General features: G+C 31.1%; 2 protein-coding genes across 7 annotated transcripts; one reads left to right on the top strand and one right to left on the bottom strand.

Annotated features, from left to right (window-relative positions):
- Positions 1-850: 850 nt before the first annotated feature.
- LOC122514351 (serine palmitoyltransferase 2) lies at positions 851-5165 on the bottom strand. The gene is made up of 11 exons (XM_043631119.1): positions 4973-5165; positions 4580-4787; positions 3422-3598; positions 3178-3332; positions 2963-3108; positions 2645-2863; positions 2414-2577; positions 1853-2014; positions 1504-1766; positions 1274-1403; positions 851-1197 (listed from the first exon to the last, which is right to left on the bottom strand). The coding sequence occupies exons 2-11, from the start codon at positions 4769-4771 to the stop codon at positions 1090-1092; spliced, it is 1716 nt and encodes a 571-aa protein (XP_043487054.1). The 5' UTR covers positions 4772-4787; positions 4973-5165; the 3' UTR covers positions 851-1089.
- Positions 5166-7168: 2003 nt separating this feature from the next.
- On the top strand, positions 7169-25353 carry LOC122514350 (reticulon-1-A). Of its 6 annotated transcripts, none has more exons than XM_043631114.1 (7): positions 13163-13373; positions 14093-14499; positions 19387-19422; positions 24387-24594; positions 24720-24928; positions 25019-25124; positions 25215-25353. In XM_043631114.1, the coding sequence occupies exons 2-7, from the start codon at positions 14349-14351 to the stop codon at positions 25267-25269; spliced, it is 765 nt and encodes a 254-aa protein (XP_043487049.1). In that variant the 5' UTR covers positions 13163-13373; positions 14093-14348; the 3' UTR covers positions 25270-25353. The 6 variants fall into 6 exon arrangements, with proteins under 6 accessions (XP_043487048.1, XP_043487047.1, XP_043487049.1 ...); XM_043631116.1 differs by having other exon boundaries at positions 13163-13587; XM_043631112.1 differs by lacking the exons at positions 13163-13373; positions 14093-14499 and adding an exon at positions 7170-9591.
- The last annotated feature ends 1185 nt before the right edge of the window (positions 25354-26538 follow it).

Below are 26538 nucleotides of genomic sequence, written 5' to 3'. Positions count from 1 at the left end.
TATCACATGTATAATATGTCTGAGTTTACGATATTAAAAAAGAAGATAGTATAGAATCTATATCTAGGTATAAATAGTATAGAATCTATATCGCACAAATCTTTGCTTGAGTAGAGTGGGTCATCAAATGGAAAAGTTTGAAAAGCCCTACTACATTAAATAAAATATAAAATCTTGTACATCAATTATTTGAAATTAAATTAACTGGAAAATACATCATCATTGAAAAGTATCATAACTTTAAATTTGATAAAGTTTTGTATAGTTAGAAATAAATAATTAACTTTTGTTTTTTATCATTTGAAATGATAAGAATATAATACAATAACTGTTGAAAGAAAAGTGATAAGTATACTTTTATCACAATGACTATTGATAATTCTTCTTTTTTATAAGTGTACGATAAGTTGCACTTTTCTTTTCTTTTTAGATAGAATAGCAAGTTATTCTCATTTTATATATATTACACGTTAGATAACAAAATAATATAAATAACTATATTATTTTTTTATCGTACAATATTGTGTTGATATATATATATGTATATATATTTACTACTATCGTAAATATTAAATTTTACGAAATATTATCTTGATTTTTTTTTTTAATGTTTCTTAAGACTCGCATCACTGATATACGTTGCTTGTTCAATTTTTAATTGCTGTGTAAGTAACATTATCATTTGTAAGAATTAGTATATATATATGTATGCTGAAAAGGATTGCGATGGTGCTTAAAAAATCTAATTTCGTGTTAGACAAAAAATGATCGAATGCTAAGATTAGAGACTTCACTTGTGGAATACATGGTTTCGTAAGCTCTCTTAACTCGATTTTAGATTTCTTAATTATTTAGATTGATTGCATAGCTTTGAACTAAAAATAATGTTTTTCAAAACTGATGCATTTTAATTGTATATAGCAATCTAAATTATTTAATACTTATATTTTCACTGGTTATTATCATACGAATCTTATGTAAAGATATATTGTGACTGCTTTAAAGCTTTTAGAGATATCTTAAAATCTTAGAAAAAAAGACAGAAAAAGAAAACGAACTAATTAAAGATTTACTAAGCTATGAGGTAGGTCATTCCATTTCATTATCAGAATAATACTCTATAGGATTTGGATCACGAGGTTTGCGCGAATACTTTAATCCTAATTTATTAGCTAGTTTTTCAACGTGTAATAATACCTGTAAAATATACGAAATATCACGTTAATATAAAAAAAAAAGAAAAAGATCTATATCATCGATGATTATTACTTACATAATCTAAGTGTTCCTTTGTATGCGAAGCAGAAAGACAAAAACGTATTCTAGCTTCCATTAGAGGTGTGGCAGGAAATCCAACGCCGACCGTTGCTATATTATATTTTGTAAAACCACGTACTACCGTCCTGGTATATCATAAATATTTTTCATTTGAATTTTGATCTTCTTTTTTCTTTTTTTTTTCTTTTTTTTTTTAAATGTGACATAAAAATTATTAAAACGTACCAAACTTTAGAAAATAAAAAAACTAGCATCGGTGCTATCGGTGAATCTTCATTTCCATAAATAATAACTCCGATTTGATTTAACCTACGTCTAAAATATCTGACATTCCTTGCCAATTGTTTGAGACGATTTTTTCCGGCATCAGTTCCATCCTCACCCGAGATGATTCTCATAGATGAGATAATTTGTTGCGCTATTGGAGGCGACATGGCAGTAGCATAAGTATGAGCATGACTATGTACCCGTAAATAATTTATTAAAGTCTATAAACAAAATATAATCTTATTATAAATGTGATAAATAGAATATAGAGAGCAGAAAAAGAAAATCATTTATTATTAAATCATACTTTTGTTCCGGCTATATATCCCCCAGCAGATCCAAAACTTTTCGTAAATGTTCCCATTAGCATATCAATCTGACGAGGATCTATACCATAATAATCACAAACTCCTCGACCATGTTTTCCTATCGCCCCGATACTATGAGCCTCGTCCACATAAAGATAAGCCTACAAATTTCACAATAATAATGAATTATTGATAAATATTTTTGCGATTGTAATCTTTTTTTATCTTATTCATCATTAATTTTAAATTTAATTTTTATTATCTTACTTTTTTGCATAAAAAGATACGAATATAATAATAACGAGCAATTATTGAATAATTTTAGAAAATTTGATTCTTTACGTATATTTAATCACTTCGGTACGGCGCTTACTAGCTACGAAATTTTGCTCACAACCTATGTTTAGCACAATGTGTGACTATAGTCGACGCTCGTACCCGAGTGGTTAATGATTACAACATAACGAAATATAATATCATTATGGCTAATCGTTAATATTATTAGACTTTCCGAGATTTTAAACTTTTGAAAAAATTCTGTATTCAGCAATTATACCAACTTTGTACTTTTTTTTCAGTTCTAAAATTTCAGGAAGGTGTACTATTGATCCTTCCATCGAATAAATGCCCTCAACTACTATAATTATTTTCTTCCATGGTTTACCGCTTTTGGGTTGACCGTAAACTATTGCTTTCTTTAAAATATCTTCCAAATGTTTTACATCTGCAATAAGGTAGACATACGTGTATTTTACCGTTTCATTATTATTTGTAAAATGATATCCACTTACTATTATGTTTAAAAACACGTGCCGTTGCTCCTGACAATCGTAATCCAAGTATAAGCGATGCATGATTTTTCTCATCGCTTACCACCAAACAGTCTTTACTAATAAGGCATGGTAAATTTAATGCGTTTGTAGCAAATCCCATCCCAAATACTATGGCATCTTCGACTCCCAAAAATTTAGCAGTTAATTTTTCTAATTCTTCATGGATAGGCGCGTTTCCTAACAGACAAAGAATCTTTTAATTGAAATTTAATTTAAATTTACTAATTAATTGTATGTTTTCATTTCTACATAACATTAAAAAATATATATTTTTACCTATTTCAAGACGAGTACTGCAACTCGCACAACCTAATTTTTTGAGAACCTCAATACTTTGTTCTATACATTCTCCACTTGATTCTGCAAAGCCTAAATAATTGTAAGATCCCAAATTTATACAATATCTGTTAGATCCAGTGAACCTGTTGATACGTTATATCTCATTAATATTAATAATTAATAATTGAACAGATTTCTTCGTAGTCTCTTACTGAAAGGTCCAACCATAATCATGAGTGACACGATCTTTCAACATGACCATTGCACCAGGTACAGAACTTATCGGTCTATTCCAACAATCCCTTACTCTTCTGTAGACGTATAGAAGATAAAATTTTTCAAAATGATTATACAGCGGTGCGTAACCCTGAAATTAATAATATATATACATATATATATATATATATTAAATCTTATTATTTTTTATATTAATTGATCTATCGTATCATCTCTTACCTGTCGATTTTTTTCCTGAGCTACTTTTGGTGTAAAGAAAAATTGATTTACAACACCTAAAATCATAAGAATGTAAAAGCCAATGTGTGTTATTATTGTAGTTAAAAGTGCAACCTTCTCAAAGGATTCTTTCGAGAGTGAACTTTTTTCTATATCATTTTTATGATTCTTGGAACACTGAAACATACATAGAAATTTTCATTTTTATATGTATTATCATTTTTTTGAAGCTTCTTATCAAAGTAAAAAAATTAGTTTTGTATTATCTATAAACTGATAAAATAACTAAATTCATATAACATTTTAGTAAATATCTACAAATACAGATTACTATAGAAGTTAATGGTAAATACATCTCGTAACATTAGATTTGTTAGAATAAAATATTTGCTATAAATATATCAGATATTAATTTAAAAAATTTAAAAAAAAGTATCGATATTAGTTCCAAAGAATGATAATTACTTCTTATCTTCTTCTAATGAAAGTTTTATAGAATATGGAAGAAAATAAAATGTGATAATATGTGATAACAACATTAAAAATATACACGTGTTCATATATCAATAATGTAATATTAGTATGCAATCAATTATATAAATTCCGTAATTATTATAAAAAAAAACTTCATTTTTAAAATATTATACCAATCGAACATTTGAATTAATTATCAAATATTATTTTACAACTGAGATTAACTAGAAGATGTTATGAATGCGTACAATGACGTGAAAAATAAGGTCGATGAAAGAAATTGCTTGCTTGATTGTACAGAAAATAATAAAAAAGAAGAAGAAGAAAAAGAAAAAAAAAAGAATAACAATTATCATTATTAAAATTCTTCGTTAAAACAGGTAGCAATTAAATATATTATATTTTATGTAACCATATAATTGTGTAAGAATTTTGAATGATGATGTAGTACAGTGATATGAAAAATAAGGTCGATGAGATAAGTCGATTGTGAAAAAAATAACAGAAAAAGGCATTTAAAAAAAGATACAAAAAAAAAATAAATAAAAAATTCTTAACAAAATGAATCAGTGATTAGATATGGTAAACATACAAAAAAATCATTCAATCGTGATAGAAAGAACAATGATAAAATAGTAGTGTCGCATAATCTGACATGTGACATAGATGCACCACTACACTTACCCGTGCATGACCGTTGCTCCGCAATACAGTATAGCCGTTAGTTTTGCCATTTATCAACGAATCATCGTACGAGGTTAAACTGTTCTTCATCTGATCACTACTATCATCCTTATTCTCATCCCACGTCGTTCTCACAATTGGATCAAAGTCTGCTGCGGGTATATAAGATCTCGTCTTCCTTGTTGTTGCCATTCTTCTTCCTCAATTTCTAATCAAAAAAGTACATAAATAGAATGTGTGATACACGTATCACAAGAAATTGAGAAAATGGCAATGTACAAACAGTAAGAAATAGTCAATAAAAGGAAAGAGGAAGAGTTATAACACACAAAGAAGATACAAGACCGAAAAAAGTCAACACGTGGGATCCTAAGACGAAAATAATTGAATTACCTTTAGAAAATAAATGATTTCTTATTAAGGAAAATAAGTGTTAAACTGCGTCGCGTACTTTATACAGTTAAAGAAGAACAGAGTCTCTACGAGACTGACCGGTTAACGTCGCGCGTATCAAAGCCCGCTATGTGCTTCTCAGCAACCAAGGCAACAAACGTGTTTTCCGCTTTGCGCGCTTGCGCAATGCGCCCGGCGCTTTTTCTTTATCTTTCTCTCTTTCTTTCTTTCCCTCTTGTCTCTCTTGTCTTCTCTCTCTCTCTCTCTCTCTTTCTTTCTTTCTTTATCTCTTTCTTTTGCCTTACTTTCTTCTCTCTTTCTCCAACTTATATCCCCTGTTTGCGCGCAATCGAGCACATTTTTAATTAACTCTAAATATTCAAAAGTCTACGACACGATACAACAATATGGCTCAATGATTATATCCTTTTAATAATTTACAAACAAACATGACCGACCCCCCTCTAGTTTTATTTTTATTTTATTTATCTATTTAATTATTTATGTGTTAATGTTATACATTTAAAAAAGCGTTTGCTTAATCTGTGATTTTTAAATTATAGGATGAAATATTTAATTTTAATGAATTATAATAGTTCAAAGTTTATGTAATCATTGAAAACGAAATAGTTATGAAATTAGACGTAGGTATATTGTGTTAATATGTCAATGATAACAGAACTTTACTTTAGTATCTTGGCGAATATGTCTCTGTGTGTGTGCGAGTTTAGTCAGTCCTATCCGCACCCATTTTCTTCAATATCAGGAACGAATTTGGATATTTTGGCACCCCTTTCTTTATCCTTCGTTTATCTACTTTTTTCTACTTAACAACTCTCTTTCACTGATCAAACATTTTCGCGACTCTGGGTATAGACTTGATACCATGTTCTCTTTTACTTTTCTAAATTTACAGTCATATTATACGCGTAGTGTTGCCAAACTGTTTTTGAATTAATTTTTGGGTCATTGTAGATGTAGGAAATTTTTATTTTCGCTCAAATTTCTGCAACCCCATATTGAGTTGCAAACTTGCAATTTGAGAAGCCCTGGTTTAGTCTTCTCACATCTCAGAGGTTCTCAACTTTGTTTATAACAATAATTTTCATCTCACCACGTATAAAATTATTTATTTATTTATTTCTATATTGCAATCGTTTTAATGTATTTTACGTTACTTTAAGTATATACATTTATTTTATTTTGATATTATTTAATATTAGTTACAAATTTTATCTAACGAAATAAAATTAAAGTATTATCGTATAATGTTCTGTTATTTTTTATCGATATCAGTTTTCTAAGTAATCAAATTCTTAGAACGATTCGTCGACAAAATGTACTGATGAGTACAGATGCACTTTTCTTACCTGTATATATCTATATATATATGAATGTCGTTATAAAACCTTGCTCGATTTCTATTTTCAGAATTACACCGGATTTGCTGTTAAATAAGAAAAATTACATTCTTTTCCTTATAAGAAATATCTTTTTTCAGATATTCAAAATATAAATTTATAAATAAAATTATTATTTTATAACAACGTTCATTAATAACAAAATAGTTAATTACATTAATTTCAACATTACCATAAATTCATTTTCCTAGAAATAAACATTTATATAAAACAATTGTATTCTTTATTTGTTTATGTATAAATAATCTTTACAATTGTATTATTATTTAAAGAACATTTTATGTACGTATATACAAGTAAAAATATAAAAATACATGTTTAAATATTAAAATTTAATTGTCATAACGATACCAATGCGTAAACGTATTCGTATTACGCGCGCATTAACTCGACGTTCGAGTCGCTTTGTAAGAACGCTCGCGATTGGTCGAACGAGCCGGCACATCAGTAACGTAGCAAGAAAGGGTAAAGGCAGGGGGCGCGCTGGACCGATTGCGAAATGTAAACCTAACACGAATAATAAACACAATATACGAAAAAAAGGCTGAAGAACCCTTTCTCAAAAAAGAAAGGAAAAAAAGGAACACGATAGAGAATAGAAACTCGATGAATTAGGAAAATGAAAAGAAATTTGAGAATGTTTACAATTCGTTGATGCAAACGTCAACTTTTGGTGGTTCTTATTATAGATTTCCCCCTCTCTCTCTTTCTCACTCGTTCCATCCCTTGCATTTACGCACAGTTTTCTCCCACTCATCTTCTCTCTCCGTCTCTCTCCAGCGTTATCCCTACCACTGTGCACTTGACGTATTCTGGTTCTCCGGCTGTCACTTTGACGTTTTCTAGTGCAAGGAAAGAGCGCGTGTAAAAAGCCGATAAAAATATATCCGGTGTGTGAGCCATTTCATTCTACCAAAACTGTTTTCTCGTTCTAAGCCGGTGAATTCTCAGATACACGCACGTTAAGTACTTACATATATACATACATACGTGATTGTAATAAAAGGTTAGGAATTCGCGGATAGTTAACCGGAAGAGAACGGTTATTGGATAAAGAGAGAGAGAGAGAGAAAGAGATAGAGAAAGATAAAAAGAGAGAGAGAGAGAGATAGAGATAGAGATAGAAGAAAGCTGTTGAAGAAGTAACTTCGTGTACATAAACATAAATCAGAGAAAGAAAGAAAGAAAGATAACTATAGAAACATAACTTATATACAGAGATATATACATATATTAGATTGAAGGATAAGCGATTCGCACGTGTGTCTTTCTCGGGAAAAGGATAGGGAGAATAAAAACGGTCGTCGGCAGCAGCGCCGTCGGCGTTTATCGTCGGCGCGACGTCGGTGAGAAGGAGCAAGAAGGAACCGAGGATACGCATTCGTGATTATCTTCTCGTTACGAATACATCGAGGATTGAAATTAATTTTTAATTAATCAAAGGACACATATAAAGACGAGTCTACGTTGCTACGCTCCTGAAAATTAAAATCGAAGAAGAAGAAGAAGAACGGGGAATACAAGTTTGCTGCTGTCTGCTGTACGTTTTTGACGCATCGTACACGGGACAGGATACGACAGGACCTGGCTAACAACTGCATACACATACATATATTAATATATAACTTTACTAAGGTATCGAAAGTAGAGAATAATTAGAAAGGAGATAGAATAAGAGAGAAGAAGAAGAAGTAGAAGAAGAAGAGGAGGAGGAGAAGTAGAAGAAGAAGAAGAAGAAGATGTCGATAACGTCAGAGGAGAGTCAAATAACGACAGTTATGGAAGAACCCAAGAAGGATACCGATTCGAAAATCGAGGATATCGTTGGGACGATTAAACGCGAGCACGATTCCACCGACGATTTCGAACGGGTCGAGCCTGAGAATTTGCTCGGGGAGTTGAGCAACAAAAAGAAGGATAATGATGATGAAAATGCTGATGGTGGTTCGAAAAAGGTGAAGGGAGAGGAAAAGAAGGAGGAGGAGAAAGAGAAGGAGAAGGAGAAGGAAGAGAAGGAGAAAGGTGCGAAAAAAGAAGGTGGGGGATCGGTGGAAGAAGAAAAAGCTAAGTCCGAGGGACAACAATCATCAGTTTTGGAGCAGCCACGTGTGCAAAAAGATCTTCAGGCAGCAGCAGACTCTATGGATCCCAAAGTTCAAACGGAGCATGAACAGTTACCAAGTTGTACATTACCTAAACGTACCTTCCTAAACGAACAGGAGGAACGGGAGGTGCAAAAAGAGGAGGAGCTGGGGAAGAGGGAGGAGCTGGAGGAGGAGGAAAAGGCTTTACCCGCCACCCCGCCACCTTCCGCTGATATCGAGAAATACGACTCCATGGCGGATCCGTTTCAACGGCCGGTAGGTAGGACAACTTCCGCGGAAGGGTTCAACCCCAAGGCTGCCACTGTCGCTTTCGTGGAAATTGAACGTACCGCATCGGCACCGCCACCCCATACTTTACCAACAAGCATTGATAATAACCTACTCCTTGATTTCTCTGACAACAACATACCCGTGACTTCTACAACCGATATCAACAAAGACGCGTTAATATCTTCTACTACTGCTACTTCTGCTGCTGTGTCAGATCAAACGAAAATGAATGACGATCAGAGCTCTAATCTTACCAAGAAAGATATGCCGGAAAAAGAAAATTTAAGTTCCTTCGAAACACTCGATTCCGATTCTGTCCATTCATCGACTATCCCATCCGCACCTGTAATCAAATCAAACAAAGAAAGTACCGATATTGTTTCGAGTAGTAATCGCGATTCTTCGGAAGAGAACTTAGAAAGAGATTCTTCGAGACAATCTCATCAGCGAAGTTCTCTTGCCGATGACATTAACTCGGGGAAGGAATCTTTGTCAAATGATTGGACCTTTAAAGATACAAATGAGACCGTTTCGACGATCTCGGATAACGTCAACGACATTGTCAAAGATACGGTCACGATGAAAACGGAACCAAAGCAAATCACAACTACAAAAATTACAACGACCAAGAGGACTGATCAAAAGGACGATAAAACACTTAATTCCACTACAAAATCCGAATCCAAAACTGCTTCTAGTATATCCAAATTGTCTACCCAGGGTGATGGACAGAAAGATGCAAGGTATAATGTTGATAAACCCGAAGACAGGATTCAGGACATTGAAATAGCGCCAAAGGAAATCTTCAGGGACATGGGACTCGGTAAGTTAGACATATACATTTTTGCATAACTGTACCATCGCATCATACCGTTTAAAATCGATATATTTACTCGCTGCATTGCATCATCACCGAATAAAAAAGATTTCTTTTCGTGACACGTGCCATACATAAAGCTGATCTACTGAGAACGTTTTTTTAATCTCGAACTGATTAAAACATTTTAATAGCGTCTCTCGTTATCGGATAAAAATTAACAAAAGAAAGGATTAAAAAAGAAAAAGAATTAAAACGGATAAGAAATAAAAGTAAGACACGATAAAATTCATTTGAATAATTATTATCATTTTCAATTTAACATATGAGTGGTACTTGACTGATAATGTTTGACATTTTCATTGACAAGGGTAGATAACAACTTTTTCTATCAACTAAATTCTTATATTAGGTTAAATCCCCCCAAACGTATTGCGAAATATTTTGTCATGGTTTATGATGAGTCACTTTTCAAGAGATTAAAATAAACTTAAAGGTTGATTCATAAGCGAACGAAATGCGCCGAAGCATCTATACACTTATAGAGAGTTGTTTCCGACCAGTCTTGGCTGACGAAGAGTAAAGAAGGAGGAGTAGGAGGAGGAACAACTATGTTATTTCTTTCACGTTCTTTGTAACGAAAGGATATTAAGTATGGGGAGGGTGAGGAAAATGGAAGAAGGTATAGTCATGTGACAAATATCTAAAAATAAACGATTAGCTGTTGTTGAAAGAAAAAGAGTAAACCATTCAATTTCAGTATTAAGATGTTCGTTTAACGTTTTAACACTTCCTTCCTTTGCATAACAATTATTAGCTGACTTACTTCATACAAAAAGTATTTTCAAAAGTCTTAGTCATAATAATGGGATACATATATATATATATATATATATGCAAAATAATTATTTTTCATACCGTATATACACACACACGGTTAAGTAAATATGCAGAATTCTTCCCTCCTATAGTCCGATGATATGAATAATTATTACCGTTACGTGGATACATGCTAATCGCTCCATATGCTCATTGACCGGGCTATTCCTATAGTTTGGTCTCGTCATAATTTAATTATATTCTCGCGATTAGACTTCGAGGATGAATAAGATTGAGAAATAATTAACTGATAGAGATTTCTTTCTACGTTCTTCCTTTTTCTTTTCTTTTCTTTCTTTATTAATAATAACACGTTTAAAACAAATTATAGATTTGGATCATCAGAAGCAAAAACCTCTAGTGTTGTTAATAATTAATTATTCTTCACAAGACATCATTATAGATTCATTTTCTTTTTTATATTTTATAAAAGAGTTTCTAGGTTCGTGTGAAAGAACTGTTTTTTTATGATCAATTATGGTCGAATCGGTAGAAAGATAAAATGTAAACATTAGGTTTGATTAATTGATATTGAAACGATAGTTTTTCTTTGCGGATTTGCGCGTGCGGTTAAGGCACTTAAGATTACATCTATTTACGTTCACCTATATGTCTCACATGTTATTTCTTCTAATAATAATAATTATTATTGAAGGGATAATATGAGAGAGCGCATAATGATAGCCTTTGGTGTAACTTAAATCGTCTTAGTAAGTATTGATTACTACAGTTTATTGATCCGAACTCTCTTTCTCTCTCTCCTCTCTCTTTCTTTCTCTCTTTCTCTCTTACTGCAGTACTCAATACATATATGTGACACACCTTTGTGCACACTGTTTCGTATTATATTCTGACATAATGACGTAATTCTATTTAGTAAAAAAAATATCCGTCAGGCTATAAAATTAAATCGATCAATTATATTATCGGTATGACGTATGGCCTATCTTTACGTAGGATAAAGAAACTAAATAGAAAGTTCAAGCGGTGATGATAATTGTGCAAACTGTTGAAAGATCAGACATTCTATTCTTTTCTTGTAATCTTTTTACATAGTTCTTTTCTTTTAACACTTGTTCGCAAATTGCACGTTTCTTATTTTGCACCTTTTTGCAAAGCAAATTACTTTCCCAAGTAAACAATTTCTATTTATTCAATTGTTTATAAATCATTAGTACTAGATTTCCGAGAGAAATTAGATCTAATTATTCTTATATTGTTTTTATTATAATATTTATAGTAATTATCTCGTATAATTTACAATATAAATTTGATTTAAAATGTTAGTTCGATCTTACCAACAGGGTACACTCTAGTTGATAATATTGATATTCTTTTTACCGACCGTGTAGCGAATCTACAGTCGGTATGGTAGGTTTCTGTATATCAGATGTAATCTAATGAGAGAAAGTAGGAATTTTCTTGTTCATAGTAACTTGAAGCAAACGCGTAATTTAACATTAATTGTAAGTAAGTAAATTGTACTTGCGTGTTAGATTCTTGCCAAGGAATTTCAAGGATTCTTTATGTCTCTAGTCTGTTAATGTCAGGCATTTAATGTCGGTCAACGTTGACAGAGGTCTCGGCCATCCTTCTAAAAGTAACGTCATTTTCTGGGTTCAGTCATGATTCAGTCTGGAAGCTGGAGTGGTGACCTCGGGAGAGAATTTCTTAGCTGGTCTTCTCAGATTTCTAATTTACTGTAGTATATACGATCGGATTTCAAATATTCGTAGCCTTAGAAAAAAAATCGTGACAGTGAAAATTCTTGGAGGGCTGCCATATCGATTTCCTTTTGTGATATAATAATATCCAAGGAATTAAAAAAAAAAGAAAAAAAATTATAGAAAGAAATAAGAAAACAATAATAAAAATAATAATCAATTTTTCTTTATCAAAAATTGATAGTAGATATTATAAATTATTAGTTTCTCACAACTACGCGTATTGTCGGATAAAAGGTCTAGACTTCTTTTTTATAAAGTAACGCAAGTAAGATCATACTAAATTCATTGAACCTAGTTTAGTGCGTGTTATATATATTCCCCACGAAGAAGGCATAAGGTTTTACAGTCTATTACAGTCTGAGGGTTTGTCTTCGGTTTACGTGGGCGCCTATATGTCTCCTGCAAATAGTCGTTCTAATCCCTCGACCAGTAAAGTATCTTGTTTCTGACCCTTCCTTCTTCCCTGCTCACTCATTTATTCATAAAGCTCCCTCCGCTTTTGAAATTAGCGCATGCGTCTTAGGTTACATTCGAAACAATCGATGGACGATCGAATAAGTATAAAACTACGTGTGTCGCGAATTTTCTTCTTTTACTATTAAACATAACCGCGAATAAACAAACATTCGTAAGAAAGTATAAATTAAAAGTATTCAATATCTCAAATTGAAATTAAATTCGAAAATTGGCGGTACTAAAGTAGATCCTATATATAGTTTGAGATATCGTCACCGGAGGTAATCAAAGCGCTGTAGTCGAAGTTAATATATCGATGCGCGGTGAGAGGCAAGTGTAGTATAAAGGTGGAAAGGAACGGAAAATATAAGGGAAAGGGTGATGAGGTTTGTGGCGATGGTAACATGGAAGGATAGAAGAGTAGGATAGGATAGGAAAGGAAGAGAGAGAGAGAGAGAAAAAGGGTATAGTAGAGTAGAGTAGAGTAGAGTACAATAGAGTAGGGAGTTCCGCAGGAAGAGAAGGGGGATGGATGCAGGGAGGGGTCGGAGCTAAGCGCGGGTCGATAACAGCCTTCAGTTCTCGAACGACGCGCGCGACTCCCAAGTTTCATTTTCGACGTATCAAATTCACCGAGCGGAATTTCATTCAAAAGGCATTTAAAGCCTCGTGTAAAAAGGATTTAACAAAGAGGAGTTGGTAGAGGGGAGAGGATAAGGGAGAACGGTAGGAAGGAAGAAAGGAATAAATAAAAAAAAAGAAAGAAAGAAAGATAGAAACAAACAAACAAATTTGGTGAGGGGTCCTCTTTGGGAGAGTGTCAGGGCCGTATCTTTCGTGAGATAAATTGCGTGGAAAAAAAAAGGACTCGTTGTTGAGCGACGGCGCGTCCTTCATCTTTTTTTTTCTGCGCATCTAACGTAGAGAAATTGCGTATCAGGTACGCCCAGCAGTTCTCGTCGACGACTGTGCCGACCGATTCGGCAGGGGTGTTTAGTTCTTTACGAGAAGAAAGAAAAAGGCATCGGCGCCGTGAAATATAACGAGAAAGAGAGAGAGAGAGAGAGAAAGATATACAGTGACAAGGAAGAAAGGAAGGAAGAAACGTAGAAACGAGCCGAATTGTTCGCAGTGCGGAGCGACACTTGCGTCCTCTCATTCTTTTTTCTCATCTGATACTTATTATATATACATAAATATCATATATAGATATAGATATATATTTGATTGTTACTCTCTCTCTCTCTCTTTTTCTCTGTTTTTCTTTCTTTCTTTCTTACTTTTTAATTTTCCTTTCGAAACACTAAGTTATCTCGTTTATTCTTTCGCTCGTAATCCTCTTTTTAATCTTTTCGACTTTCACCTCGGACGAGTTTAAGGGTTAAGGAAAACGTAAAGATACCAACAGTGATTTATACGTTCTCGTGTTACTTTTTTTTTTCTAGACCCCGCGGTGTTTTGAACAACTATTATTAAACTGTTACTACTACTACTACTACTACAATTATTATCAATAACAGTAAGACTCTAATTCTTCGACGCGCAAGTAGTCGTGTTCAATCGTCGTCTTTGAAAACGGTGTGTTAATAAATCGCTTTAGACTTTTTTCCTTGTGTGTGCACGCGCCCTAATAGCCAACGTCGATACCTTCTACTCGATAAAAAGAACAAACGTATATAATATATTTCAAATATTATAAACATGGATTCGGAGACTGTAGCACCGGCGTCGTGCCCAATTCCGGAAAAAGAAAATTCCGCGCGGAAGAGCAACAACGATACCACCACCAACGCAGTTGTTACCAACGTTAATGCTACTGGCGTTCCCTGTTTCTGGAATATTCTTAATCCTAGTAAGATTTTTTCGTATCAATCATGTTTCTTTTACTATTCTCGCTTCATACATTCTTTTTTTATTCTTTATTCTTTTATTTTATTTAATATCTTTCCAGTTGTTCATCATAGTCATCGTCATCGTCATCGTCATAATCGTTAACATGGTCATCCATTTTCTTTATATTCCATTTTTTTTTTCAAACAGGACAAAGTGCAGCGTTACGTCTAACGTTGGAATTTTATCTCCTGATATTTATCTTATTTTTCTGATATCTATTTTATTTATTTTGTCATATATTTTTGTGTTTTATTATTATATATTATTTTCTTTTTATTACGCATCCTGCAAAAATAAGACAAATCATATGCGATCCACGCCATTTTTAAAGAGCACGAAAGGCTCTAATACACGATGGAGATAGAAGAAGAGGGTCGGTCGATTCAGCTGCTGCGATTCTGGTCGTTCCTGTTCCTCACGCGTACTTTGACTCGTCCATACTTACACATACAATAATACTTTAGTATTTATGTATACATATACGTGTACACATACACACACGCACACACATCTATATACGTGGATCGAGGAAAAGGAATAACACAAAGTTAATTCATACTACATCTCAAGTGTAAATACTTTTTCTAATGTGTTATTTACAGTATTTTCTTCTTTTTCTTCCTTTTTTTTTCTTTTTCTTTTGTTGTTTTTCTCTTGCTTACGATAATTAGTTTCGCTTACCACCCATAATCTTATCGACCTGACATCTATTCGTGACTCTCTTTCACACCATGAAAATCAATAAGACTTTCTTTTAGAAAACCTCTTTCCCGTTTAGTCAAATACCCTCCTACACGTACACATAATAAACACATTTCCACTAACTCGCATGTATATTCTTTTTTATATTTCTCTATTTTAGTTTGATTTTATTTTTAATAATATTGTATTCATAGATTTGTTTAAAACTTTTTTAATCTCCTACTATTTCGATAAAATTGTTCCTCATTTAATGAGAAGTTTATTCACGTAGTTCTATGCTGCAGCAGGCCGCCCTGCGCAGTATGGCTCTTGACTCTCGTAGTTGAGAGAAGTGTCCGGAATCAAAACTAGGTTATCGATCATTATATTAATTCTCGGATTAAAATTATGCGAGCAAAAGTTTCCTATCGATTTCTTCCATATCTTTTTCATAATTTTCTTTTTTTTTTCTTCCTTATTTTTGTCTTTCCTCCTTTTTTTTCTTTTCCTTCTGAATCAATAAGTCTAACCTCTTTTTCTCAAGCGAGCATCGATAATTTCCTTTTTTATTTAACAATAAGTATATTACGTATTTTGTATCAGGTGTATATTTAGAAAGAAAAATTATATTTATATATATATATTACATGCGTGGGAATAATTTAACGTCTTATGTTAGAGATTTTTACGCTGTTTTCAAAATGGCGCCGCATAGTCGTAGCAAGGTTCAAGGATCGTTGTTCTATTGACTACTTACTGTCTACATTATCTTTATGTGAATACGTATTAATATATCTACGCATATTTAAAAATTATCTTTTAATATTATGGACTTCTTGTTTTTTATCATTTGGAGTTGAAAAAAAGAAAAGAAAAAGAAAAAGAAAAAAGAGTAATGAAAATACTAATCTTTCGTATATTCGATAAGAGATAAATAAATATCTACATAATATCACGTTTGAATTTATACCTGACGATGATAATTCTTCAAAGATAAGAAAAGTAATTTCCATCATTAATTTTTAATCTCTAATATTCTTTTTTTAATTAATTTCTTTTTATTATACCCTTTGAACACAGAAAAAAAAATAATTCAAGTGATCGAAGAAAGGAAAGACGATAAGTGTAAAATTGAAATACGATACTTTGCGTTTCTCCCGAGTGTATTTAATCTTTGCGGTAGATTGAAATTGAATTATGTAATAACCCCCCATCCTCCCCCCTACCCTTCCACCGCCACCAGACGATTCCTATCCCTCTTTTCTGATGCTGTAGTATCTCGATGACAAAGGCAAAAATTGCATTTGTACTTTGGTACGAAGTAGCTAGTGGTAGTTTCGTATCTTTGCTACAATAACCTGTTTATGTGCAGAAATACTCATATCTTTCTTGATATGTGTGCGCGAATGGATGGTTGAATGTATGTGTGCGCGTGTGTGCGTGTGGTTATGTCACGATATCGCTAAGTAAGCTCTATTAAGTAGTTTTATCGATATCTTCATCTAGAATGAGTCATTGAAGATTTTCCTGTTGTTCTCCTATATAATCCTTTATTTTAATTTTCTTTTATTTATTTGTTGTTCCTCTGCTTTAATAATTTTTTCTTTTTATTACTAATAACTTCTGTTTTACGATATACAGTTGATTTGAATAATAGGTTTAAGAATAAATGATGTTTCTATTTTTAAACGAATAAAAGGTAAGATTATTCCAAATTCGTATTATTTTTATTTATTTATTATTCTTTTCAAAATTTGTGCGTAGTTAATATTTAGTATTCATTTGATATCCACCAATTTTCTTAAGAACCGAAATATCTAAATTTAACTATTACTCGTCAGTCAACGTGAGCATTTCAAGCGAATGTATGTTACAACTGAAGGAAAATTTACATTGTTTGTCTGTTCTTTTTTGTTTTTATTCTGTGTTTTGCGTATTATTCGCCAAGGTAGATACATTAACGATTTCAAAACGAAAATTCCGATACGTTTCGAAATTTGTTGATAATGCAATTCGTTTGATTCGAAATTTATTTCCGAATATCGAAAATCTTACAGAAGAATATATTTGTATGTATAATTTAAAATAATCTTTGAATAATAATACTTATGATAGATATTAAGGAACAATTAGTATCATCTGATTGGAAAAGTAATCAAATAGTTTTATCTACGTTTGACGATTCACGAATATAAAAATATCTACACGTTTATGTATATTATTTTCTTCTTTTTTGTTATTTGCAATTACACGTTTATTACGTTAACGTCTTTTAGATGACATCAAAGATAAAATTCTATATAATTATATAGTCTGCGTCTAATTTTTTTAATTTCTTTTGTTTTTCTTTCTCTCTTTCTTTCTAAAAGAAGAACCTTCAACATTTAAAACCTTCCTAGACGTAATAATGAGAGTTAATCTCTGAAATTTATAAGCCTCATTTTTAGCTTTCAAGACGAATATCATCTATCATCATAATCGTCCGAGGATAGATAGAATGAGTATTTAATGAACGTTTGTTCTCCAAGTTTCTACGGTCTACGTTATTGGAAATTCTCACGTATGCGTTTCACTTACGTGAGCGATAAATTTTAAACTTGAAAATAAATAAGTCGTCGTTTATTTTAATATTTATGTAAAAGAAAATAACAGGTTATTTTTTTGTATATATATACCTACAATGTATTATTTGATGAATCGTAAGAATTGTTTTTCTTATTTTTTTCTTTCGCGTTGACAGTATAAATAGTTTGCAATGATTTTACACAATCGTTTCTTTTTTTAATATGAAAAAGTATTTTTAGATATGGATAAAGAATTGTTTGAATAATAATTATTCTGATTTATCGATTAGATTTTACGTAAAATTATTATCATTGATAAATGGAATGAATATATTTAAATTGAATATTTTTATTTGAAAGATAAATTTTTAAAATATATTTTCAGGTATTATAATAATATTATTTATTATTAATGGCAATATTATATTATTTGGAATATTATTTGAAACAAAAAAACCATTTGATATATATATTCTGAGTATTATAATTTTATTATTAATAATGATAAATCGATGATATAGTTATAGTTTTTATTAAACGATAAATTCTCACCGATTGGAAACAACGATGGTAATTTTATTCAACGTAATATTTAACACATATACTGTCTACTAAAAAGTATAATATAATAGCATGATAAATATATTTCTATTACTCTGATTGATTTCGATGCTTTTTTTCTTTCAAAATTGCAAAAGCTTTTACTAAAAAAAAGAAAAAGAAAAAAAAAGATTTCTCGTGAAACGTTAACCGCACTTTGTACTCCAATTATTCAAAGGTATAATCGAAATTAGAAATGAAATAAAACGTCGATTAGTCGTTGTCAAGTTGACGTGTACATTTTCATAATAGAAACAACAATATTTAAATGCATAATCATTGGCATGTTATTGATTGTATCGCTATGAACGAATATATCGGAATATAACATCGTAAGATAAATTATTTGTTTCCTTTTTTTCCACACACATATTTTTCTTATTGGTTTTGCGAATGAGATTTGAATAACAGTCTTTATATTAGAATAAGATTATTCGTGTAATAAAATGAAACGTGCACGTACAATGAACAATGCAATGGATTCTTAACAATTAACAATTCTAATGGAAGACCTATAATTACGATTAAAATCATTATCTGCATTTACAAGGTAGATCAAAAGGCTTTGGGTGATTTTAAAAATTCCTTTCTTTTCTTTTTTTTCTTTTTTCCCCTTCCCGAGACAATTTATTCTAATTCTGTTCGCAGATAATTAAAAATACAAGCTCGGTTTGTAATTTAACAAATAAAATAACGACGTTAGAAAAATTTCAAATAAAAATCATAAATTTAGAAAATCACATAAAAAATCACACTTTTGCGCATACTCTCAATCACGAATAACAAATCATTATCTCATTGCCATGCTTCTTCTTCTTCTTCTTCTTCTTCTTATTCTTCTTCTTCCATTAAATCAGTCACACAATATAACAAGTACAACAAAAGGTATATCAAAAAGAGAACAACAAACCCCGATCAACATCATATCGAATAACATTTGATTTCTAAATGGTGTTGGAAAAATAAAATTGTTAACATATTTCTAATTGTCTTTTTTCCAGACGCATGGTTTAACCCCGAAAGACTGAATCCGAGAGGTAAGAAAGCAAGAATGTGAGAAGGTATTTGAAAATCTATGTATGTATGTATGTATGTATCTGTCTTGAAAAGTAGAGTAGAGGTATATACATATATATATCCCCTTTTTTTACATGTATTTACAAACAAACAAACAAATATATATATCTATATCCGATCGCGTGATAATCAATTATTTTTCTAGCTTACAATTAGGAAAAAAAAAAAAAAAATATATAAGAATAGAATATATAAGAAAAGAATATATAAAAAGAAAAATACTTTTACACATATTAGATGATTTACTACAATGTTACATATATATTATACTCGGGTTATATACATCACACACATATATATATATATATATATGAAGACGTGTATATGCGCCCTCTTACGTAGTTATTGAGCAGACTCCTCTCGAACTCTCGGATAAAACTAAATATAACGTGTGGCCAGGTTCGTTGGCCCTAAGCCAGATTTTCGAAGGCTTGTCTCTGTCTCTCTCTCTCTCTCTGTCTGTCTGTCTGTCTCTCTCTCTCCCTCTTTCTTTCTTTCTCTTTTTCTTTCTCTCTCCCTTCTGTCTATCTTTCGGTAAGATTTTCTTCTTCGAGTCGACTAGTTTCCTTGGCCCGGTGTCGTCAAGCCCGGAGAGTTGTGTTTCTTCGCGTAATACCGTTCGCCCACCTAATCCAAGGATCGATACGCTTTTATTACGACCTCGTGCGTGTTGTCTCCATTGTCTTCCATCTCTCTCTCTCTCTTTTTCTGTCTCATACACATATACACAGAAATACATATTCGTTCTGTCTGTGTATTCTGTGTGTTTGTGTCCCTGTGTCTGTCTGTCTGTCTACCTGCTTGTCCTGGGTTAGGTTATTTCTTTCTGCCCTTCCTACTCGTCCCTTCTTCTTCTTTTTCTTCTTCTTTTTCATCTCCCCTTTCTTATCCCTTGTTCAATCTAACACAACGTCTCGATCTATTTCCAAATTGTGTCCGTAGTTACTTACCTACCTCGACCAGGTCTTTCGTAATTGGTGCTTACATACAATACGGTGAAAATAAGGATAATTAATAATAATAATAATAATATTAATAATAATAGGAATAGGAATATAATAATTGAATTATCGTTAATCTGAATTTACCTGGATTATTCGGTATCATTGAAAATATGGCCATTACGAAAAAAACACGTGAGTAATTTTTATACTGAAAGAGAGTGAGAGTGAGAGAGAGTGAGAGTGAGAGAAAATAAGTGTGTATATCATGTTTTATTCATTATTTTTATTGACTTATATACGTATTCGGATTTTGATTGATATGATCTTCTAATGATTAATATTCAAGTTTAAAATCATTTTCTACGTTTGTGCATATAGTAATTTTAACCTGTTTTACAAATCAATCAAAAGTATCTCATTTTTATGGAATTTAAAAAGTAGATAAACAATTTCGAAATAATTTAAATATATCCAAAATAGCAGTTATATTTAATTAAAATAAATAATAAAAAGAATATAGAAGAGAGGACAACGTTTTGATAAATGAAGATTCTTCTAATTAAAAATTCTCAAAATAATCCTTAGGAATTTAGGTGTAGAACCTATTACATAAATATTCTTTTTCTTAGAACGTTCCATAAATTAAATTCGTTCACGTGTTTAACGCACACGTTTTGATTTCGCGTTGGAGTGTGTATATATATATATATACATATGAAATTTACCCTACCAGAATTTATATATATATACACTTGTTCTATATATATATATATATATAAAGTTAGAAAAAGAGAGAGGGGGAGAAAGAGAGAGAGAGAGAGAGAGAGAAATACACAGAAAGTACACATACTCTTTACATTATTCATGACATACCGTAATATAGGTTGGTTGCACTCAAGATGATAAAATGTCAACTTTGAATGAATTCATCCCTTAGCCAAATAACAAAAACAACATAATAAACACATACACATATAAATATAATATACATATATTATAATATTTTATTTGGATATTATATTTTTAAATTCAAGTCCAGTAAAAAACGATGAATCATATTTTTTTTTCAGAAATATTCTTTAACGAAAGATAACTGTATTTCGCTAACGTATACCGGAAATAAAAGGATATATCATTAATATTCTAACATCGAGTAGAAATCGTTAATCGTTATTCATAAAGAAGCACTTGCAAAAATCCAAACTGTAGATCCATTAAAGGAACAGGAAAGTTTCTTTTAATTTTTTTTTTTTTTTGCAAGTATCACATATATGGTAAAGTTTCTATACGTGATTTTTTAAATTAATTACTTTATTTTGAGACTTTTTAGAATGACCCCCTCTTTTGCCATATTCTACAACTTAAAAACAAAGTTTTGAAATAATATAATTTATTTGAAATATCATGGAGATACTTTTTACCCAAGCATTGTTTTTTCTTTTTTTAATGGCAAGATAATTCTAGCTGTTACATGGTTAAAATTTGAAGTATCGGGAAAATTATAAGAAATAATATTTCGCGCACGTGATAATGACATAGTTTCCGATCGTTCACCGCTCGCTATAAATATTTCTTAAGTAGTTGCTACGCATTTATAAGAGGGGTTCAACAGCACTCTTTTTCTCTTTCTCTCTCTTTCTTTCCCCCTCTCTCTCTCTCTCTCTCTTTGTTTCTATCTTTTTCTAATCATGGATTACATTTGGTTAATGTTAAACACGTTAGAAGAATGGTTGAAAATTTTTGATTTAATCCTGAGCAGTCCAACGACGCATGTAAATGTAAATCCTTTGTGTATGTATATATGTGTATTATAGTTTTGGCAAAGGTTGAAAGAAAATCTCTGGCTTGTCGCTAGTCCGCGAGCTACAGATTTATTAAGACTGTGGCTGAAAACTGAATCACCGCCAAAATCACCGCCAAATGAAATTGCGAAAATCTTTATGCCTGCTTCGGGTTGAGAGATATGCCTGCTGCTTCGTCTAGATCACTCGCCAGCCGATTGCTACGTTCTAATTGTATTTATTATTAGAATTTTACTTAATTGGTTATCATTCTTTCTTATACCAAAATAATATGGAAAATTTGTAGAGATTATTTTAGATATTTAGTTAAAATATGTTTATTTTCAAATGAGGACGTGATGCAACAGAATTGATTAAAAATTTTTAATAATAATATATATAATATATATTTATTAATTAAATAATAATAAGAAAAAATACTTTTATAATAATTTAAATACAATTTTGTATTTATTTATAAATATACGAACAGATAATAATTTCAATTTAAATTCTATCAAAAGAGATGTTTATTATTTAAAATGAAAAATTCAAAATGGCCGACCTAATCGAAAGATTAAAACAATAGTTAATAATAATAACTATATAATATAATAACATAAGAACATGAGATAAGAATGAATTATTCGATGACTATAAATGTGTGTTATTAGAAACGAATAAAAGACTTTTTTTGGATGATATATTAAAATATACGATTGGAAAGTTCCTTATTCTTGGAATAAACGGCGTGTCGCGTTTTGTAGTTCGTGCGGATACCGAGGAAATCGGTGATGGCGTTGATATCGTTTTAACCACGCGGCGGCCCGGTGTGTGATACACACGGATCTATAATCGCGCGTGCGCTTGCATATTCTACACAACTTACGTACGTGTAGCATTTTACGACGTCTTAAACATTTCTCGCGTGGAAGTTATATACGTTGATACGATAATGACAAGAAGAAACGTACAGAAAGCTACGGTGAAAGTTTTGCCGGATGAGAATGCCGGTGAGTTATTTGTTTAGTTAAAAAAAAAAAAAAGAAAAAAAAGAAAAAAAAACGAGATGAAAGATACGCGTATGATATAAAAAATTTCTACTCTTTTACATTACGCTAATCGATGTATCAAATTTCAACATATGGTCGAATTAACCACGCGACTTTATAAATCCTATCATTTTATTAATTATAACAGTAAATTGTTAGTATTTATATATTCATTCGAAATAAACCGCGTTTAATTCATATATGTAAACAAAATTATAATATATTCTATATTAATTTATTGAACATTTAAATAAGAATGAATCTGTTCGATTTCATGGAGTCCACATGGCAACTAATTAACAAGGAATATTTATAAGATTCATATGAGTTAAACAAAATACTACATATATATTTTCGTGAAATTTTTTATTATGTTCTTTTTAATTAAACGTTCTTTTTTAATCGTTAGTTTATAAATATAAAATTTAGAAAATATATACTTGCTAGTGTACTTACATTACCAGATTGTTTCATTATAATGATTATCACATAATTACCGTAATTGAGGAACAATAACAAAAAAAAAATAATGCAAGAGATTAAAAGAGGTACAGCTATTAAAAAAAAAAAAAAAGAAATGAAAGAATAAAGGGGGAGATGGCTAAGGGTTATTAGACTGTAACAGAATAACAGTACGACTCATCCTCTTCAACAGGGGAACCGTTTGTTCAATGCAGCAGCTATGAAACTCGTTTGACGCTTTTGTGTCGAGGAAAGCATTTCTTCGTGATAACACAAGTATCCGTCTTTTATGTGAATTATTTTTATTGTTTCTAGTATTATTTCTAATATTAGAACAGTATTTTTTCCAGTACACGATTATTAATAATACGAATATAGTAATATTACACAATTTTTTGTTATTTTTTTATTTTATAAACTTCTCTGAATATGTAACGAATTTGTATGTTTAATTATAATTAATGTTAATTATATGTTGATGTGAACGAACTATTGGAAATATTTCATATTGTTAATTATCAATGTTATATTATGTGTCTGTAAAGAAAAAAAGTTTTATTTTACAAAAGTAGCGATGTGTGATTCGTATAAATGAATAAAATTGATGTATGTCCTATATATGTGTTTTTCTAAAACATAAATATAGAATAATTATAAAGATATTTTAACGTAATTCTTATTACAGTGGCCACTCTGATCTACTGGCGCGATCCAAAAAAATCAGGAGCTGTTTTTGGAGCGACTTTAGGGCTGCTTTTGTCGCTGGCCTACTTCAGTTTGATCAGCGTACTTGCTTATTTATCATTACTCATTCTTATCGCCACGGTAGCCTTCCGTATTTACAAAAGTGTACTTCAGGCTATTCAAAAAACTTCAGATGGACATCCATTTAAGTAAGTTTACTTTTCTTATTAAGTTTAACTATAAAACAAAAAATAAGCTTTTCTACAGAGTACAGCAAATAATCCAGTACAAAAGTATGTTAACAAATTAATTATATTTCTTTTGTTTTTTTTAGATATGTTCTTGACCTAGATCTTACATTACCTACTGAGAAAGTACACGAACTCGCGGATATCGCTGTTGCTCATGTGAACGCAACCATAAGCGAATTGCGTAGACTCTTCCTGGTAGAAGATATCGTTGATTCGCTCAAATTTGGAGTTTTGCTTTGGTGCTTCACTTACATTGGCTCATGGTTCAATGGAATGACTTTAATAATCATAGGTCAGTATATAGAAAAAAAAAAAATTATAAAAACATTCTTTTTCGGAAGCAATAAAATTTGGTTACATTTTTATGATTGTATTATTTCAGGTGTTGTTGCACTTTTCACGCTACCAAAAGTGTACGAAACGAATAAAACACAAATTGATGAGAATCTGGCTTTGGTTAAGGGAAAGGTTGATGAGTTTACAGCCAAGTATGTGATTAGACATTTTATTTTCATTTTTATACACGCGTGCTATAAAATATATTTATTAATTATTGCGATATAATTTTTTGTTAATAGGATAAAGGCTGCTATCCCTTTAGTTAAGAAACCCGAGCCAACGAAGGAAGATTAAGAATCGCGTACATGTTGAGATGTTTTAGAAGAACGTTTGATAAGAACAGAGAGGATTATAATTATAAAAGGCATAAGAAACGCAGAAAGTGAAATAAATGAAGAAAATATAAGAGCGCCGCGTGTGGATAGAACAATATATGAACGCGAAATGAAAAGAAAATATAAAAGAAGCTTGACCGGTTGGATGTAATTTGCGATTGCTTGAAAAAAATGTAGGAAAGCGAAACTGTGAACAAGAATGTCACATATGTTGAATCTTCTGTCTTATGATGCATTAAAAACAAAAAAAAAAAAGAAAGAGAAAGAGACTGCTCTTTGTAAGAAAAGCGACGGAGAAATATAAAAGATAATCGAATTCGAAAGATTCAACGGTCCCATGCACTCATTGACATTTTGTTCACAAGTATCTTTATTATGAAAGACAGAAAAAAGGTATATAATGCTTAGCAATTAATCAATCATTCATTAACTATGATACAATGGTGGCATATTTTAACTAGCTGTAATAAATAATGCAATCTCTTATGCGAGGATACTTTTTAGAAATCTGTTTCGTCGTAATCTTCTAACTAACGTGTTTCATGATTATCGCTATCCTTCACTTTATTACGTCCACTTGTTTTTGACGATGAAATCATCGATATATGGCTATCGAATGCGCTATATATGTGTTTGTGTGATTAAATGTCAAGAGCAAGGGGTACTGTTGTACAACATATGGTAGTCTTAAGTTTTATTTTAATAAAATAAGTTTATCCTTTTCTTTTATAAAAATGATTTCAAAGGACAACAATATAATGTGTAACAGTTCCCCCAGTTTTTCCGCAGTGTCTTATGTTGTTTGTTAGCGCGTTTGAAAATCGAGAGAGAAATTATAATGCAAATTATACAGTGTATATTATGTCTAACAACGTTGACATTTACATAATATTATCATAATTACAATTATTAATTATAATTAAATTTTTAATATATGTATATATAACAGGGTAAACCTATCCAATTCAGTGATATTAAAACTTTCGTAAAAGGAGGTTGATGTGAAAAGTGTATTGATTTATAAATGTAATATTATGATAATAACAGAAAATTTATTATTTAATTAAATAGACAAAAAGTTATATAAAATTATTCTTATTATTTTTTAATTGATACCATTAGATGACTTAAATGGGAAAGTAAAATGTTGTTTATTTAAAATCAAATCTACTCTTTTTTTTTTGTTATGCTTGATCGATGCAGACCTAACTATGATGACTGTTGTGAA

The sequence above is a fragment of the Polistes fuscatus genome, unplaced genomic scaffold, assembly GCF_010416935.1.
Source record: "Polistes fuscatus isolate 324 unplaced genomic scaffold, CU_Pfus_HIC Scaffold14, whole genome shotgun sequence".
Lineage (NCBI taxonomy): Eukaryota > Metazoa > Arthropoda > Insecta > Hymenoptera > Vespidae > Polistes > Polistes fuscatus.
This window is presented reverse-complemented; position numbering and strand designations above follow the sequence as displayed.